Source organism: Pholcus phalangioides, unplaced genomic scaffold, assembly GCF_987345545.1.
Source record: "Pholcus phalangioides strain wild (caught in Gottingen) unplaced genomic scaffold, Ppha-v1.0 ptg000014l_1, whole genome shotgun sequence".
NCBI lineage: Eukaryota > Metazoa > Arthropoda > Arachnida > Araneae > Pholcidae > Pholcus > Pholcus phalangioides.
The window spans coordinates 24028671-24046162 of NW_028301607.1; the positions used below are offsets into that span (position 1 = coordinate 24028671).

General features: G+C 36.6%; 1 protein-coding gene across 14 annotated transcripts in view; it reads right to left on the minus strand.

The window, feature by feature from the left end:
* LOC149078304 (myosin heavy chain, muscle-like) overlaps positions 1-17492 on the minus strand; it is a 70800-nt gene that overhangs the window by 32410 nt on the left and 20898 nt on the right. For 7 of the 14 annotated variants that reach the window (XM_089241947.1, XM_089241939.1, XM_089241941.1 and 4 more), the window contains exons 11-16: positions 14967-15224; positions 14014-14163; positions 8446-8616; positions 5858-6037; positions 5512-5730; positions 2746-2833 (exon numbers count right to left, since the gene is read on the minus strand). In XM_089241947.1, the coding sequence (XP_089098073.1) occupies positions 2746-2833; positions 5512-5730; positions 5858-6037; positions 8446-8616; positions 14014-14163; positions 14967-15224 (1066 nt within the window). Of the gene's footprint in view, positions 1-2116; positions 2205-2745; positions 2834-5511; positions 5731-5857; positions 6038-8445; positions 8617-9218; positions 9390-14013; positions 14164-14966; positions 15225-17492 lie in introns of all 14 variants that reach the window. The other 7 variants (XM_089241942.1, XM_089241951.1, XM_089241944.1 and 4 more) reach the window with 3 other exon arrangements.

The window sequence follows — 17492 nt, forward strand, 5'->3', positions numbered from 1 at the left end:
CACTATCACCCCCGTCCCTCTAATTTTAGTGATAGAATTCTGGAACACCCTGTGTATATGATTCACAAAATCAATTCATTAAAAAGTATTCTAATTTTTCATCAATTTTTACAAACCAAATTTTTGAAATTCGATTTTGTTAAGAAAAGAAAACCTTATCGCTATGACAAAATTGAATATTTAATTTTTAGTCAAATTTTCAATATTTAAATTTTTTTTAATTTACGTAACGTGAAAAAAAATTAATGCATATGTAAGAATCTTAATTTTTAACGTTAAGAGAGTTACAGATATATACTATATCAGAATACTTTAAATAATTAATTTTCAATTTCTACCTAATTACCAAATTAATAATAAACAACGGTTCCTATTACTTTGAACAGTCTGAAACGTCATAGAGTAAATTTCACACATTACAAAACATATATGAATCACACTGATTAACAATAACTATATGTATAACATAATATGGAAAGGTGTTATGTAAGAGAAAATTGTGAGAAAAAGAAATGGGAACTTTTTTCCAATAGGGGATAGAAGTTTAACAAGGACAACATTCTTTAAAGGTAACGTTCATGGAAATGAATTGAATGTTAATGAACAGTCAGGATATGATCACTCTGGGATGATTTCAAGGGGTTGCACCAACATCCTAATCCTTAGGTTAGAACTTGGTCCGAAGTTGGATCGGTTCATAAGGAAAATGAAATTTCTCTTTCGCTCTTTAGTCGAGAATTAAAAGGGGGTTGAGGGACAGGAAGGTGGTACAACCCCTAGATTTTAGAGTGAAGAGATAGGAATAACTATCAATGAGAAAATTCGGGATGATTAAAAAGATGTCATAAGTTACTCACGGTGATCGTAATCTCAATCTGAACTGCTCTCTTAAATTTCATTCTAGTGTGTGTCCGATAGTTTTCAGGTGAGAAATTTCTGATTTGGAGGGTTTTTTTTTTTTTTTTTTTAAGATGAAAAATAATCAAGTTAATTAGTTGTGAAGTTAATATGATGACTTACATATATATTCAGTACGGGACATTGAAATTTTGTGATTAAAAAAAAAGATGAAATTGGTTTGATGAGAAAAATTAGAATTATTCACAATTATTTATAGAGTTCCCAATAACGGCAACATAAACTCTGCAGATCTAAAATATTCACTCGGAATAAATAAAAGTGTGGCAGAGAACCTTTCTTTTACGCAGTTTTTCTAATTGGAAGTAACAGAATGGCTGTGTTCCCTATCTTGTTTGTTTTTTCTAACGATTTGACGTCACTTGGAGCAGCAAAACCAGTATTTATTCAAAGATGGAGATCGCTATCCTTTCTAGGGCTTTTTTAGTATTTGGTACAGCGCAAAAAATAAGTTTTGACTAAAGGCGCCTTTGAAGGAGAGCGCACTCGTTGTTTATCTCTGAGCAAAGATCAGGTATGCCGTTTCAAGTGATGTCTCGGAAATCATTGAAAAAAAAACTGGATAGGGGAACAGCGATTGGCTATAGTGATTATACTGACGGTACACTTTTGCTCAAGGATGGCAGATGAGTCTGCCTGGCATTTTAAAGAGCTCTAGTTTCGAGAATTTGTAAGTAATTAGAACCAGTGTCTACCAAATGCCTAGGATTTTCACCGTCATGTCATCGACCGGCTTTTGTGAGCCAGGGTAGCAAGTGCTAGTTTCAGTATCATAAAACTATTGGAACTGGTGAATACCAGTTGGCAGTACCAAAAACTTTTCGCCATCATACCACGAAGAGCTTGTGTAAAAGACGTGAAAAAGCATCGAATAACCACTTCAACTAATCGTTGGCGTTATCGATTGGTAGGACACTGTTGAAGCCATGAACTTGGCTTCCCGTTCTATTCGGAAACTATGAGTCGAAGACTGATGGTTCCTATATATAGGCACTCTTTCAACTAAACCAAGCGAGGATTCTTGTTCGCCAGAGTTTACGCTGTCGTTACCTGACATCCCACATAACATTTTATTCTAAACACTTTTCAAATATCATTATATTATAAACGGGTGCTCCAACTTGATTAATTTTAATTGAATGCGTTAAACTTAGTGAATTCACACACACACACACAATAACTTCTTCGGACTTCTTACCTGGTGATTTGGTCTCATTAGGGATAATGCATCGCACAAAGTGAGGAGCGGTACTGCGCAGTGTTGCCATCAGCTTGTTTAACTGTTCCTGTTTGCAAAAATCGTTTCTTAATGACAACTCATCGCATTATACAGCTTATTTGTTGTTGTTTTGTCGTGAGTATGAATGTTCTTACTAATGTGTATTTGTGTGTGTTGGCGCTTATATAGTGCATCGCCGATGTCTAATCCTATCACTGCATACTTACAACACCCGGTTAATTGACATCTTTTGGAAGATATAAAGGATTATAAGAGAGAAAGATTCCATATTGTTTTTCAGGTAAGGTATGCATTCAGGTAGGAATATATATTCAATAAATAGGATTTTTTAAGAGAATGGCTTTGGTGTGTTATTACGAACGGAGAAGCATTCTTCTTTCATACGAATACTTATAGAGGGTAAAAGAGAACAGGTAGTTTCATAATCCGCGATTCCCGTCACCAAAGGAGTTGGATAAACCGGGTAATAAATGGGGTACAGGCAATGAGAATCGAAAGATCGAGAAGAAGAAGTTCAGAAGAATCTTTGGGTAGGCGGGGACCGAGTGAATATTAATCGGTGCTCGGTTCAATTCGACTCATTTTACCTGGCTGTTTCATCTCGTTTGGAATGATGCATCGGACGAAATGTGGCTGCGTGCTGTGCAAGCTAGCCATAAGCCTGTTAAGCTGTTCCTGTAGTCAAACAATGAAGCAAATACAAGTTAGTTTACACACAAACAACACAGCATTGAACTCATGTCAAGTAAGCATCATTAGTAAAAGCTTTCACTGCAGTTACATTAAAAAAAAAATGCGTTTCTCTAATATCTACTCTAATTTATGCGGTAGCGTTTCTGTTAAAGCAGTTTTTAATGAGGTAGGAAGCAATTATTATACACTGTGTGGCAAAAAAAAGGCAAATTTTAATATTTTAACCATATTTTACGGGACAAGTAAATTTTCCCACCATATCATCCGGCCCTTAGTGGAGTAGACGCACCTCATCACCCCCTTTCCTGGATCCCCGCCCGGTAATCTAGTATTGTTTCAGACGGGCTGGATTAGAGTTAGCAATAGAACTGAGGTCAATTTAATACCTCAAACATATTCGGACCTTATAAACATCTTCATCCATTAATAGTCATTTTCTTTTCTGAAAGCGAGGGCATGTTTCCAGGATGATAATGCCAAATGCACCCGCTATAGTAATAGATTGAAATCTAAGAATTCATTCTTTGCTGATCTACCAAGGATCTGGTAAAAAAACTGATAAAAATTTGGCTAAAACAAATTTTAAAGAAATTGCATTACACACCTTTTGACGAGAGGAATGCTTTCGTGTAAAAAGCGTGTATATATAGCAACGTATTATAGTTAAGGGGCTCTTCTTTTTTGGCCAAGCAGTGTATAACTCGAGTGCTTTCGAGACTAACAGAAACTAAAATGAGCTTCTAAAGCAATTTAATATTCAGATCTATATATATAAAAAAGCAGCAGCATATTTCTTTAAATGATATGCGAAAAATACTAATTTTTTCATGAATTTAAGTCAAGTATCCTTGAAAATAAAGGATTTGAGTTTTCAAAAGACAGTATATTGGGAAAAAAGATGAAAGCCTAAAAGCATTTTTATAGTCATTATAAGCTTCAGAATTAATTAATAACTAAACTGTCAAATGATCGTTGCAAAGAGAAAGCATGAAGCACTTTGAAGCATTCATACGCAAGTGAGTTTTAAGCATTGTGCTTTGTTAGAAGCAAAATCATACTCTTTATATATACAGTAATTCGCTTTTTTAAGCATAAAAGTAGAAAGCTCTGTACCGTGACGAAAATACGTTCCAGAATATTCGCAAGAGAATCGACTGTAAAACTGTCCAAAACAAAAAGTATTCGGTAAATATTTTTTTTTCCTATTAATTTTTCGGTGGCCTAATTTGAATTCCATTGAAGCTAAATTGAATTCTGCAAATGGTCAATGTTATATATCTTTAGTTGTATGCTTCGTATATATATATTCAAGAAATATCTCATTCAAGTGTTGTAGCGTGTCATATATTACTTCAACAAAAATCTTTAAAAAACAATGACATAATATGTACACATGAAAATATACGAAAAATATATTCTTGAGATCAACGTTTCTCAGTATTGTGGCCGTTCCGGAAAAATCCCAGAAATGGTATCCCCGTTCGTAGGAATCCCCTACAATGTGGATGGGAAATCCATGGAACCTCCGCAACTTGGAAAGAAAATCTAAGAAGACCTTGCAATGTGGGAATGGGGTGATTTAAAGGAAATGCAAGGGATGAAGACGTAGAGGGGACTAGAGAACTTACTATACTAATGCTGACCGTAACTAGAATTTTTGTCGCCCCCCACAACTTCAAAATTCAATAATTTTATAACAGTGTTTTTTGTTCCCACCTAAAATTTCCGTCCTCTAAATTTTTCCACCCAGGGCAGTTGTCCCCTGCCCCCCCCCCCTAGTTCCGCCCTGCTGAGGATTGCTAATTACTATATGTGGGGGGGGGGTAAAATCTAGGTAACTCCTACAGTGTGAGGCAAAATCAGGGGAACCTCTGAAACTTGCAGGGGGGAGTGGGTTGTCCTAAGAAATCCCTAGAATAGGGGGGGGGGTGGCGTCGGAAGGTGCAATTTAATAAAATGTAAGAGTGAAATTTACAGAAATTTTGCAATTTGTGGGAAAATACGAGGAATCTGAGGCTCGGGAAGACCCTTCGATGTGCAATAAGGTGAAATTTAGGGGAAATGTAACGTGTGTGTTTGTGTGTGTGAGGACAAGATCTATTAAACCTCTATAATGCTGGAACAAAAATTTAAAAAACCTCTGCAATATTGAGGTATGGTAACATCAAGGTAACTCCTACAATGTAAAGCTAAATCTAGTGAAACACAGCAACGTGGGTGTGAGGCTAGAGAATCTTGTTCAAATGGACAACAACTGGGAGCGAAATCTTGGGGAACACGTGCAATGTGGCCGTGAAGTCTAGGGAAACCCTTGATGGGAAATCTTGATGATAAATGTAGGCAATCCTTACAATACACAAGTACACTAAAACATTGCTAGAGCTATCCATAACTACTTTTTTCGGAATCCCAGTCGAGAAACGTTGTTTTCATAGACTGATGACAAATAAATCAATAGTATGAGACGGCTTTCCCTGAGATAAATGTCTATCAAATAGTATATTTTTCTGTTAAATAATTAAAGTAATAAAATTATTTTTCAATATTCTTTTATGAATTTGATCTAGTCTCTCATCATTGAACATTTATGAGCAATGATAAAGTCATTATCTCACTAAATATTCTTGTATTGAACGAAATACATAAGTTTTGATACATACCCTGTACAAGGCGGATACAGTCTGGAAACTGGCACCCTTCTTCCTGCCGCCGCCACCCTTGCCTCCTCCTCCGCCTCCCTTAGGCTCGTCACCAAGGCCAGGATGATCCTCAAAGATCTCAGTCAAAAGCTTGTTGGAACCCTTCTTGAACTGATCGACGACGGTGTCGTTTACGGGATCCTTGTTCTTTTCCAGCCAGCCTGTGATGTTGTATGGTACCTATTTTTCGTGTGGACAAGTACAAATCGTACATGTACATGTTTACATTGTTCAGGGAATTTCAACTTTTAATGAAACGGAGAGAAATACTTTCATGTGGGAGGAGAATAAAAACTCTGGTACTCACGGTTCCGGCGTAATGGACAATGGCGAAGTGGGCTTCCTGTTGACCGGGCTTTGGTGGCCTGGGTTTGATGAAGTTGGGTGATTTGCCGAGATGGTTGGAGTTCAATTTGTCGATGAATGACTTATCAGTAGCTTTGGGGAACATACTCTCTTCCTCAAGAATGGACAAGATACCCAGAGGCTGCACCAAACAAAACGGAAATTAGACTAAATAAAAATTTAAGATTTCATAATAAAAAATAAATATTGAAACACTAAATGTATGCTATCACTTTACTTTCTTTTACTGCAGCACTGGAGCCCTGGACTCAAGAAATTTTTGGGGGCCTTTTGAGCGTAATGTATGTATCCAAAATCTCGTATTAGTAATAATTTTCAATACTCTGGCCTAATATCTGGGCCTAAGTCTCGTTCGTCCGCTCCTTAGGTCGCCTTCTTTGATGGGCTAATTATTTGATCGCCATATTTCACTAGCTGTTCCCAGATCGGAATAATTTTTGTCTAAAATTATTAAGGAATGTCACAATCAATGATAGAGCCAGGACAGTGTTCGGTTTGACGGCAATAAGTGTTGTCTGGACCACGTTCTGTTTAAAAAGCCATAATTGTCTATACAGGTTGGACTCGTTCAATTTGATGGCAACAATTGTTGATAGAGGCTGGACAGTGTTTAGTTTGGAGGCAACAATTGTCGATAGTGGTTGGACAGTGTTCGGTTTAATGGACAATAAACAAGTGATAGAGACTGGACGTGTTCGATTTGACGGCAATAGTTTTTAGTTTTGATAGAGCCTGAGCCATGCTCGGATTAATAAGCAATAATTATCCATAGAGGCTGGACAATGTTCGATTTAACGGCAATAATTGTTTACAGAGGTTGGGTTCTTTGTTTTGCATAGAGGGCAATAATTATCGATACAGCCTGGAACGTGTTCGATTTAATGGACAGCAGTAATTGTTGTTAGAGCTTGGACCGTGTTCGGTTTGATGGCAATAGATGTAGATTGTTCTGTTAAAATCGGGATATTCTAATATCCCCCCCCCCCCAAATTCCAGTAAACGATATTACATTTGGAATTTCTCAATGACTCGAATATTTTCGATATTTTCCCATCCGAAAACAGAAGTCAACAATTCGGTAATCCTCAGTACATGTAATTCCATCATCTTCACCTACACGTCATATATTAAGCATGAAATATTTAACCTTTTGTTTACAGGTATGAGTTACGTATTAAAAGTTGTTTTTACATTATACAGGAAAGAGTAAAAACAAAGTAATGGTGTCCAGTTGCGTCTCGGAAACGGTTATTTCCGGAACATTCCTTATCGGGATTGATTTAGAACTTTATTTTCACTCAAAGTGTTCTTGAACTTATCTCACATTCACTTGTCGTTCCCAGCATATCTTTACAGGTTTTAGTGACGAAGAAACGTGGCACTTATTACGTTATGAGTGTTTACGAATTTTTCCGCTTGTTCATGGCGATTGACGTTCCACTTGCAATGATACTTTGTGGTGTAACAGTTATATTATTAAATTGAACCTTTTTTTGTGAACATGTAAAATATACATAACATAAAATAATACAAGAATAAAATGAACTAAATGCATTTGCTTGTAAGCGCAGAAGCTGAAGCAGAATGGTATGATATCATGCGGAATGACCAAATTTAAGTGAATGGATTGGTATATGTACACCGTCTGTGCAAAAAGTTCCCGTACTTCATTTTTCGTTAGCGTGTTTTTAGTGCTATGTTTTGAACAAATATATCCTTTGCTAAATACTATGGCACTATAATTGTAGATTTGTGATCGTTGATTGTTGATCCCCAGAGGAGCTGTCTACTCACCGCATCACGCTACTGTGCGTGTTATAATAAGGAAAAAATTCTTCTGTCTCTGTGGTATATTGGTTAATGTGCTTTCCTGGGTTGCAAGAAGAGGATACTACAAGCTTTTTTTTCAACCTCGGCACTAATATCCACAAAGCCTCTTTCTTTGAGGATGGGTCTGTCCAAGATTGACAATGAATAGTAACCTTTTTTTTTGTTTCCTCAATGTTCTCGAGAACATTCTGTACAGATGGTGTATACAGCTCATGATTTAAGCACATGTATTTAATAAATGATTGTAAAATATCAAAGCAATGAAGGGGCGAGTGAATAACGCATAGCATTAGAATTGAAGCCGAAAAGCAAAGCAAAAGCTAAGCTGAGAATTTTTATTAATTAACGAAACAGTCTCAGGATTTCTACACTTCTACCGCAGTCTAACGGAATGCGTGACGTCACTACCCTGTCAGGCTGGACATTTCACATAGGAAAAATGATTTAATGGTTATTCAGAGCCATACCAAGCATCCTTCAGCGGGATGTTAGTAGGCTTTGAATTTGTACTTGGGAGAATCGGTTCCATTCCAAAAGCAAATGGTTCCATTTAATTTAATGAAAATGTATTGAGTCTATCGAAGAAGATTAGGATACTTTTTATTTGAATAATCGTATTGTGAAATGTCCAGAATGCGTAAAAGAATAGAAGAAGAAGAAGACGAAAGAAATTTCAAAGCCACACTCATTTCTCTTTACCTTTTCGATGAGCTCGATGCAAGCGGCCAGATCGAGCCCAAAGTCAATGAAGACCCAGTCAATACCTTCCCTTTTGTATTCTTCTTGTTCCAGTACGAACATGTGATGGTTGAAGAACTGCTGAAGCTTTTCGTTGGTGAAGTTGATACACAACTGCTCGAAACCGTTGAACTATAATTTCGGGACAAGTCATGGTAAAAAAGCGGATGAAGCATTTGTTTTGTGTGCATTTTTTTTTTTTGCACAGGAAAAGCAGAGGGATAACAAAACAAGAAAAAAGCGATTTCAGATTTAGCAAAGGTTATGTAAAATAAGCATATTTTTTGCTATATGAACAAGGAACGAGAGTGTCTGTAGAGTCATAACATTCTGAGAGCATTCAGTCATTACTTAATTCGTTCTTGAGCACCAATGTATCGGGTGATATTTTTGGAATTTTTAAGTTTAGAAATCTCTAGAATACTTTCAGACTCTCAGATCACTCTTAATTCCTGTCATACAACATAACAAAACAAGCATATTAAGATAATGCAAAATAAGTTATCTCAATCAACCTGAGTTTTTCTGCAGCGATTGGTCGAACTTGCGTGAAGCTTTTTGTTTTGATTGGTAGACAAAAAAATAAATATGCAAATATAAAAGCGGTGGCAGCAGCAACGTGGTTCCAGACATGCACGAAAGCTGTAATTACAAGCGGCAGCGGCTGGCTTTGCTGGGCTTTTTTTTTTTAAGCGTGTGTTTTCAGTTTTTTCCGTTTAAAGCCCGTTCGTTACCTTTTCAATAAGCTCAATACAAGCCGCAAGATCGAGTCCAAAATCGATGAAAACCCATTCGATACCTTCGCGGGTGTACTCTTCCTGCTCCAGTACGAACATGTGATGGTTGAAGAACTGTTGCAACTTTTCGTTTGTAAAGTTGATGCAGAGTTGCTCAAAACCGTTGAACTAAGTATGAAGGGAAGGAAAAATAGTGGTTTTTCGGGAAAGGAATAAAAGGTTATAACATGATAGATAGACAAAGAAAGAAAGAACGATTCGGCTAAAGGAGAGAAACACACCACACACATAAAATGGTATAATAAGGATGTACTAGAACTAACACAATCGTGTGAGTCAGGTTACATACTGTAATCTATCCAACAATGACGTAGCGTGTGAAGAAATGAAGCATAAAACAAATTTATGCTCTGAGAAAGACATGAAACCCCTCATTTTGAAGTGGGGTCCCTAGGCTGGGATATTTGGACGGCCCGCGCAAGCCAGACTTTTCATGGGCCTACAGTTAATTTATAGCAGGAAAAATAAAAAAAAATGATGGCAGTTGTCCCGGGCTCAGAATTGGAGCCCTGTCTACCCCACCCTTGTGGAGGAATGGAGAAAAAAATCACAATCGATCAAGAGTCCTCAAACTTTTTGCTTCCTCGATTTTTCAATATCTGCATGTGATATGTGCCTTTCCCCCAACCATCTAAAATCTATTTATGCGAATCTCTTCAATTTAAAAATCTGCATGAGCTTCTTCTAAGCTTCTATAATTTACACCTTCTTCCCATGAGCTCTCAAAATCTATATAAACATCTCCTCTAAACTCTCAGAGTTTGCATTTGCGCTTCCCTTGAGCGCTACCAAAATCTACATATGCACCTTTCCTGAGCTCTCAAAAACTGCATATGCAGCTCTCGTGAGTTCTCAAAATCTGCATATGCACCTCTCCTGAGTTATCAAAATCTGCATGAGTGTTTCCTAATCATCCGAAATCTGCATGATGTTCTCTAAGCTTCCAAAATCTACATATTCTTTCTTTACCCCCTGAGCTCTCAAAATCTGCATATGACCTTCCATGAGCTCTTAAAATCCGTACATGCGCTTCTCCTGGGCTCTCAAAATCTGCATGAGCGTTCTCTAATCTTTGAAAATCTTTGCATTCTTTCCCCGCGCGTTATCAAAAAATCAGCATTAGTTTTTTTTCTTCAAATCTTGTAAAATCTACATCTCTCTTTGCTGAGGTCTAAAAATCTGTATATGCGCCTCCCCTGAGCTCTCAAAACTTGCACCAGCGTTCTTTAATCTTCCAAAATCGCAAAATCGGCATCTTTCTTCCCTGAAATCCACATTAGAATTCTCTACTTTTCTGAAATCTACATCTTCTTCAACTGAGCTCCCAAAATGTGTATATGCGAATGAACCCTTCAAATCTGTATATTCACCTCCTCTGAGGTCTCAAAATCCGCAGTCTCGCTTACCCCGAGAACTCAGAAACTACAATGTTTGCTATATTCAAATAATGAGAATGCTTGGGAAGAAAGTTGAAGTTCTCCTGTGCCTCCACCCTCGGGAAACTTCCGTGTCTTTTCGTGAAAATATCAACATAGATCATGATTAGCATGTTCATTAATCGTCGAGGCATTGCAAAAATTAATGTAGTCTTTCCCATGAGACGCTAATGCATATTCAAAGGAACTCGATCAGAATGTGCTACACGCTACGCCATTGAAGAAAATAATCTAAATGTAGTTTCTGTGTTATGAGTACATTATATAACTACCTCGTACCCTGGAGCAGAAGTTTACAACCTTCTCTGCGAATTCCAAGCACCGTTTACGCCCGGCATTAGAAGAGCACTTATGGGGAAACTAAAATATTCTCAAACTCGAAAAACGTGATGCGAATTCATGAATGCAAATTGAATAGATCGATTCAATTAAAATTTTGATTAATACCTCACGATAAGGAATCGGGCATAGGCATAAAACACTCTTGTATGCTCCAGTGAACACTGAAATACTCGCTCAAAAGGTTAAAGACGTCTGCTCTAGAGTTAATTTGAATGATTTCAGACGGAGATTTACAAAGAGAAATAAAGTTTTTCCGAGTTCAGTGATAAATGCTTGAAACATTTTTTGCAACTGATACTCAGCAGTTAATTAGATGTGTACAGTATGTATTAGTAGAAAATTGGGGGAAAAAACTATTTCGCGGTATGTATGCACTAAATCTACATACTAAAAAACCATGCGTTAGAAATTCTCTTGATGAATATATCAATTAAATTTAATGATTCTTGGATCTAACGGCGACCTTAAACTCGTAAATGTGAAATGATCCGAAAAATTTCACATATGCCGAACCGGAAACCACGTCTGCTAATCCGAAGAATGATCTGCGGAACCATTCATGTCCGACTAACTCTGTTATGGAAAACCTTAAAAATTTAGAAAAAACTTAATGTTAAACATAAAGCTATTTATTGAGTACGAGAGTTGGTTTATTAGTGGTGCTCAACAATGCTGTATAGACACTTCAGACCACAAGTTAGGTCAGCGAATCTGAAAATGTTTGACGTCAACCTTTGTTTAGAGGCACTATGAGTTGATGTATTGACATATGTAATTTTTCTTTTCTAAAGCGTCTACATCCGCGTGTTATGTGTTGTCCTTGAGTGGTTTGCTTTGCTGAAATTTGCCACCAATGTGTGCGGATGTCACGAAATAATTCCTTGCGAACCAAGCAACGCGCACTGGACGAACGCCAAACTTGGGATGACCCATCGAAGCGACGGTCGGCACATTGGATACACTTGAGTTGCTTCTCTTAGATTTTGCATAGCAAAGGCTGGGGTGATGCAATCATAACCGGGTTGTGCGTGGTTGAGAAAAAAGCGGAAGTCCCGCGAATTTATTTTTCCCCCACGGTCAAAGAGAGTAATCATATGTAAACGTACCTCAAGACCATTTTACTGATAAACGATTACCAATGAAGGATAAGAGAGCCAAGAATGGCAAAAGATTGAGAACTAGTGTGTTAGATACATACTTACTCGGTCTCAGAACAAATAGAATTTCACTTTTTCTTCTCAGTCTATGAGCATGTGACAAAAGAAACGGAAGCTATTGTAATCGAGCGGTCTAACATGGTATAGGACTACACTCAATCCTTATCATGTTTTGGAAAAATCCCCTGAGTTCACAATGTATTCAAAATAGTGGTAGCATAGAGTACGTCATACAATCCAACAGTGTCAACAAGAACTGCAAGAAGCTGGCTGGAAACATCTGCATTATCACACCTCTAACGAAGGACTCTCAAGAATGCTTGGGCAGCACAAGTTGAGTCCGATCTGTTCAGTCGCTGGAAGTGCTCTACCGTTTCCTTTCCCCCCCCCCTACTACTCATATTCATGTCTCGTAACTTCGCCCCTTGGAATCCCTACCAATATCTACTCCAAGCTTCAACCTAAAATGAAGGTGTTGTTCGCTTTAGAACAGTTTCAGACATTCTTCGGACAGTGCTCGATCCTTTCGTTATTGTCAATAGATCAGGCAGTGCTGACGGCATCCGCATCATTTGGCAACACGTTTTAGGAAATTTTTAGAAAGCCTGTATGCGTTCTATATCACTTGTAAATAGGCAGTTGCCACTATTAACCAACTAACCCATGTATGATTCATTTTAATTAAATAGATGTACACTATATGTACACTATTTTTGATTAAACTATGTACAGATAATCAAAGTTCCCTGTTCTGAGTATTCGGTATGGAATCAACGTGTTCGTAGAGTTTCACTAACAATGTATGTGTTCTTTGAAACCCAATGAAACTCTTGAACAATGCTATGCCCCTTCGTGAGAAAAAAATTAGAATAGAAATAGAGTGCTGTGTTAGGGATGTCGGGAGGCCCTGCCTAAGCAGCTTAATTTTTGCACAAATCAGAATTTGCACTGATATTTTCATAGAAAACACTCTTCAGTGTGGAGCATAGCAACAGATTCCTTTGATCTTACTGTCTTTTCTATCGCTGCATTAAAATGTTCTTGGAGTTTCATAGCGTTTCGATGAATAGTTAAGTCTAAGGCATCTAGAAAGGAGGGCGGACTCATCGGAAAATTGGTTTTACTGCTCCAAGTGGCATCTAATCTTAAAAAAAAAGTGCAGTATAGGGATCAATAATTAACTATAGCAATGATACAGACGTCCATTTGCGCGCAAAAATGGTGGATGAACAAGCCTGTGGTTTCAAGGAGCCCTGGTTACGGCTGCCGATAGCTCAGAGCAGGGATACTTTAATCATTTACAACATGTATTATATCAGCACAATTCAGTAAAATTATTAACAAACAAAAAAATATATCAAGGAAACAGTTATTTTCCCGATATTATGCTGAGGTGAGCTCGGAAAGAAAAGTCATCACGTCTCCGCCGGGACTCGAACCCAGGCCCTCTTGCATACCGGGCAAGCATGCTTTTCTTTCCGAGCTCACCTCAGCATAATATCCGGAAAATAACTGTTTCCTTGATATCTCTGGCTGAGAAAAAAGCCATCTATATCTCTCTAAAAAAATATATATTATTCCAATAAAAGGAAAAAATAATTCACCTTTCGTTGAGGATATATCTATCAATATGAATCAAATATTAAGCAAAATCCCATTAACTCACACTTTTAACTCAATATTTGAATTTTTAGACTGTATGAATTCAATATTCAAGAGACATTATAACACAATATGGTTGACGTCGCAAGTATATACGTCTTATATAACTAAGATTAAGATTTTTCAGGAACTTACGTCGAAGATCTCAAAACCGGCAATATCCAGTACACCAATGAAGTACTGCCTCTTCTGTTGTGTGTCCAAGGTCTCGTTCAACTTCTTGACCAACCACTTGAAGGTCCTGTCAAACATAGCTTTGGCCAAAGCACCGAGAGAGTATACGACCTATTTTTTCAATGATAATAGAAAAAATTAACATGTATATAACTTAATCATTAGAAACATCAATGTATACAGGCTCTCCCAGATTATTCGTCCACGAGACTATTTCTGCAACTATTGACTTTGGAATTATACTTCCAATTACAAAAAGTTTTCAAATGACATGCGGTTTCTTTAAATCTCGTGATTTTTTTAAGGGCTTGAATACATAGAAGAAAAAAAAAATTCATACGGTCCCCGTGGGCTGAAACTTCCAATTAGGGAAATGTGGAACCAGCTCCGAAAAATAATTTGCAAAAAAAAAATTATTCACATTTTCAAATGAAATAACCAATATCAGATATTGAAGATGTAAAATCATTATGTTTTGTCAACTTATTGGTGTGTTGGCAAGTTTTCATAAGCTGGAAAATTTCGATTAGGGCTTCTACAGAAATGGAATGATCTCGAGTGTTGGTTATTCCATTTAGATTAAATTTTTATATCATTTTAAATGTAATTTAGGTTTATATGCGCGAAACAAACCCTCGGTCATCAGTGAAAAATATGCTGAAAACTTCAAAGTCAAATATATCCGTTAATATAGCATCTAAAAATATGGAACTTTTTTTGAATGTATGTATATATATGTATATATATTGATTTTTCTATGAATGAAACACCTTAAAAATTTTTAAGGTGAACATTTTAAAAACCGCTCATCATTTAAAAAAAAATTGTAATTGTAAGTGTGTTTCTAAAGATATATTCACTGAGCAAACAATTTCGGACAGAGCCTAGTATGGATGGCATTAATGCTTACGTACCTGTTGCATGCTCCTGCCCTGAGTGACCATCTCGTTACCGACCTTGATCTTGGGTTTCAGCAAGTTCTTGTAAAAGTCAGCTGCGTTGACTCCCAACAAGTGGGAGATCCTCTCACCCACCTCGGTACCGTCGGCCTCGGCCTGCTCTTCTCGCGGCCTCTGCTTGAATTTCATCTCGCCCAACATCATGCAGGCGGCAGTGATCTTGTAGATCTCGTCTTTGTAACTTTGAGAGAAACCCAAGACGTCGAAAGCGTGCTGTTTTTATTGCGTGCAGGAAAAATGGAATAGAAATGAAATGATTATTGACAGTTGACGGAATAACCCTTGAGACAAACAATAATAGTACATGCTTTGCCTGTGGTGATTTTACAGTTTATAAGGCTCTTTTATTTTTGATGACGATTTTTCTCATTGTTTCAAACATACGAGTATAGGGTGTCTCAGAAGTGTACCGCAAAAACGACATGGATGATGGTACACGTGAAGACAATTTCTGCAATGGGATGATCGCAAATTACTTTCACATTGAGTGCAAATTAACATGGAATTGAAGCGCCATTATCGTCAAAAAATACGGGAAGATAAAAGTCCTCTAGGTGTTAACCCCTAAAGTGAGAGGGGCAAATATATTTTCCCTACATGTGCCCATAAAAGAATGGGCGATATTTTTTTTTCTTTCGTTGTTGCTTATGGCTGGAAGGACGAAATTTCCTATTACTTCTCACGATATAAGCAAGGTTGCCCTAATTTGATGACTTCTAAAGTGGGATTTTCACATTATTCCCCCCCCCCCCACCGAATAAGTGAATTTATGCGAAACTATACTAGCAATTAATATGTGAATATTTTTCTACAGCGCTTGAGCTTAACATCTACATACTCCTCTTTTGAATTGATACATCAATCATGTGTCATCAGTTAACTAAATAAAACACAAACGCATTTGCAAATACACTGCATTTCACACATGAAAAGTTAACCGATGAACCGGCGTATTTCTTAGAATAAGCGCCTCAGAGACATGAATTGGAATAAAATTCTCAATTACATAGTAGAAAGTAAATGTGGATACTTTTAGAATTTATTTCGAAATTGAAGAGTTTTCAATTAGGGGAAAAACTAATGCTTCTGTTAATGAAGAGTAATACTACAAATTTCAAAATCGTAAGAAGCATCAGTGGTCCTTATTCCGAGAAATACGCTAATATGTAAACGCATAACTCCAAATCAAAGCAAAGCCATGGAAGGGAATAACAAAAGCTGAGTTTACATACATAATATGTATATAAGAAAGCGGGGGAAATCAGATAATAGAAAAGCAGTAGAATTTTTGTTAGTTTTTTCATGCATGAAAAAGAGTGAAAGCGTTTGAAATCAGAATAAAAAAATAAATAAATAAAATAAACAATGATATAATTTTGAAACGCTTTTAAATATAAATTTAAAATAAGCCTGGGGGAGATGAAAGCATAAAATCATTGCGAGGATCATTTAACGGATATTGAAAAGCAATGAAAAACTAATGAAAAAGCATTAAAGTAAACAGCAAATAGCATTGGAATAATGGCGGTAACATTTTTGTGGAAACAGCAAAAAAGCATTGGAACAATTGCAAATAAAAGCGTTGGAGTAATTGCAAATAAAAACGTTGGAGTAATTGCAAATAAAAGCGTTGGAGTAATTGCAAAAGAAATTGCTGGAGTAATTTGAAAAAAAAAACATAGGATAAATTGATAAAATGATAAAAAACAGGGGGGTGTAGTTGCAAAAAAATTGGAGTAATGTGTTTAAAAAAACATTAGAATAATTGCAAAAATAGAGCAGGAATAATTACAAAAAAGCCAAAGGAATAATTGCAAAAAAAGGTATAGGAATGATTACAAAAAGGCCATAGTAATAATTGCAAAAAAGATTTCGAGTAATTGCAAAAAACAGCCAAAGGAATAATTGCAAAAAAGGTATAGGAATAATTGCAAAAAAGGTATAGGAATAATTGCAAAAAAGGTATAGGAATAATTGCAAAAAAGGTATAGGAATGATTACAAAAATGCCATAGAAATAATTGCAAAAAAGCATTGGAGTAATTGCAAAAAAGCATTGAAGTGATTGCAAAAACGCATTGGAGTAATTGCAAAAAAAGCAGTGGAGTATTTGCAAAAAACATGGGTGTATTTGCAAAAAAAATAAAAATAAAGCTAAAAATCAAGCGAAAGCAAAAAGCAGTGAATTTTTCGAGCTTGTGTAGCATGGTTACATTGTGCTGCCTGTGCATGAAGTGCTATCAATAACATGTATTGTTGCTTTATTTTTCAACAATAGGCTTATACCTTGTACATATTTGGGTTTACTTTCATTCAAAGCTGTGCTCAAAGAATGAAATTTCTTTATTACTAGTCAGATAAAATCGAGTGAATTTCCCGTTTCAATCTTGAAATTACATGTTATGAAAAAGACTAAAATTTGAAAAGAGTGCAGGGGTTTTCTAAAATGCTTTGTTGTGGCAGCTTCGCTAATCTTTAAAAA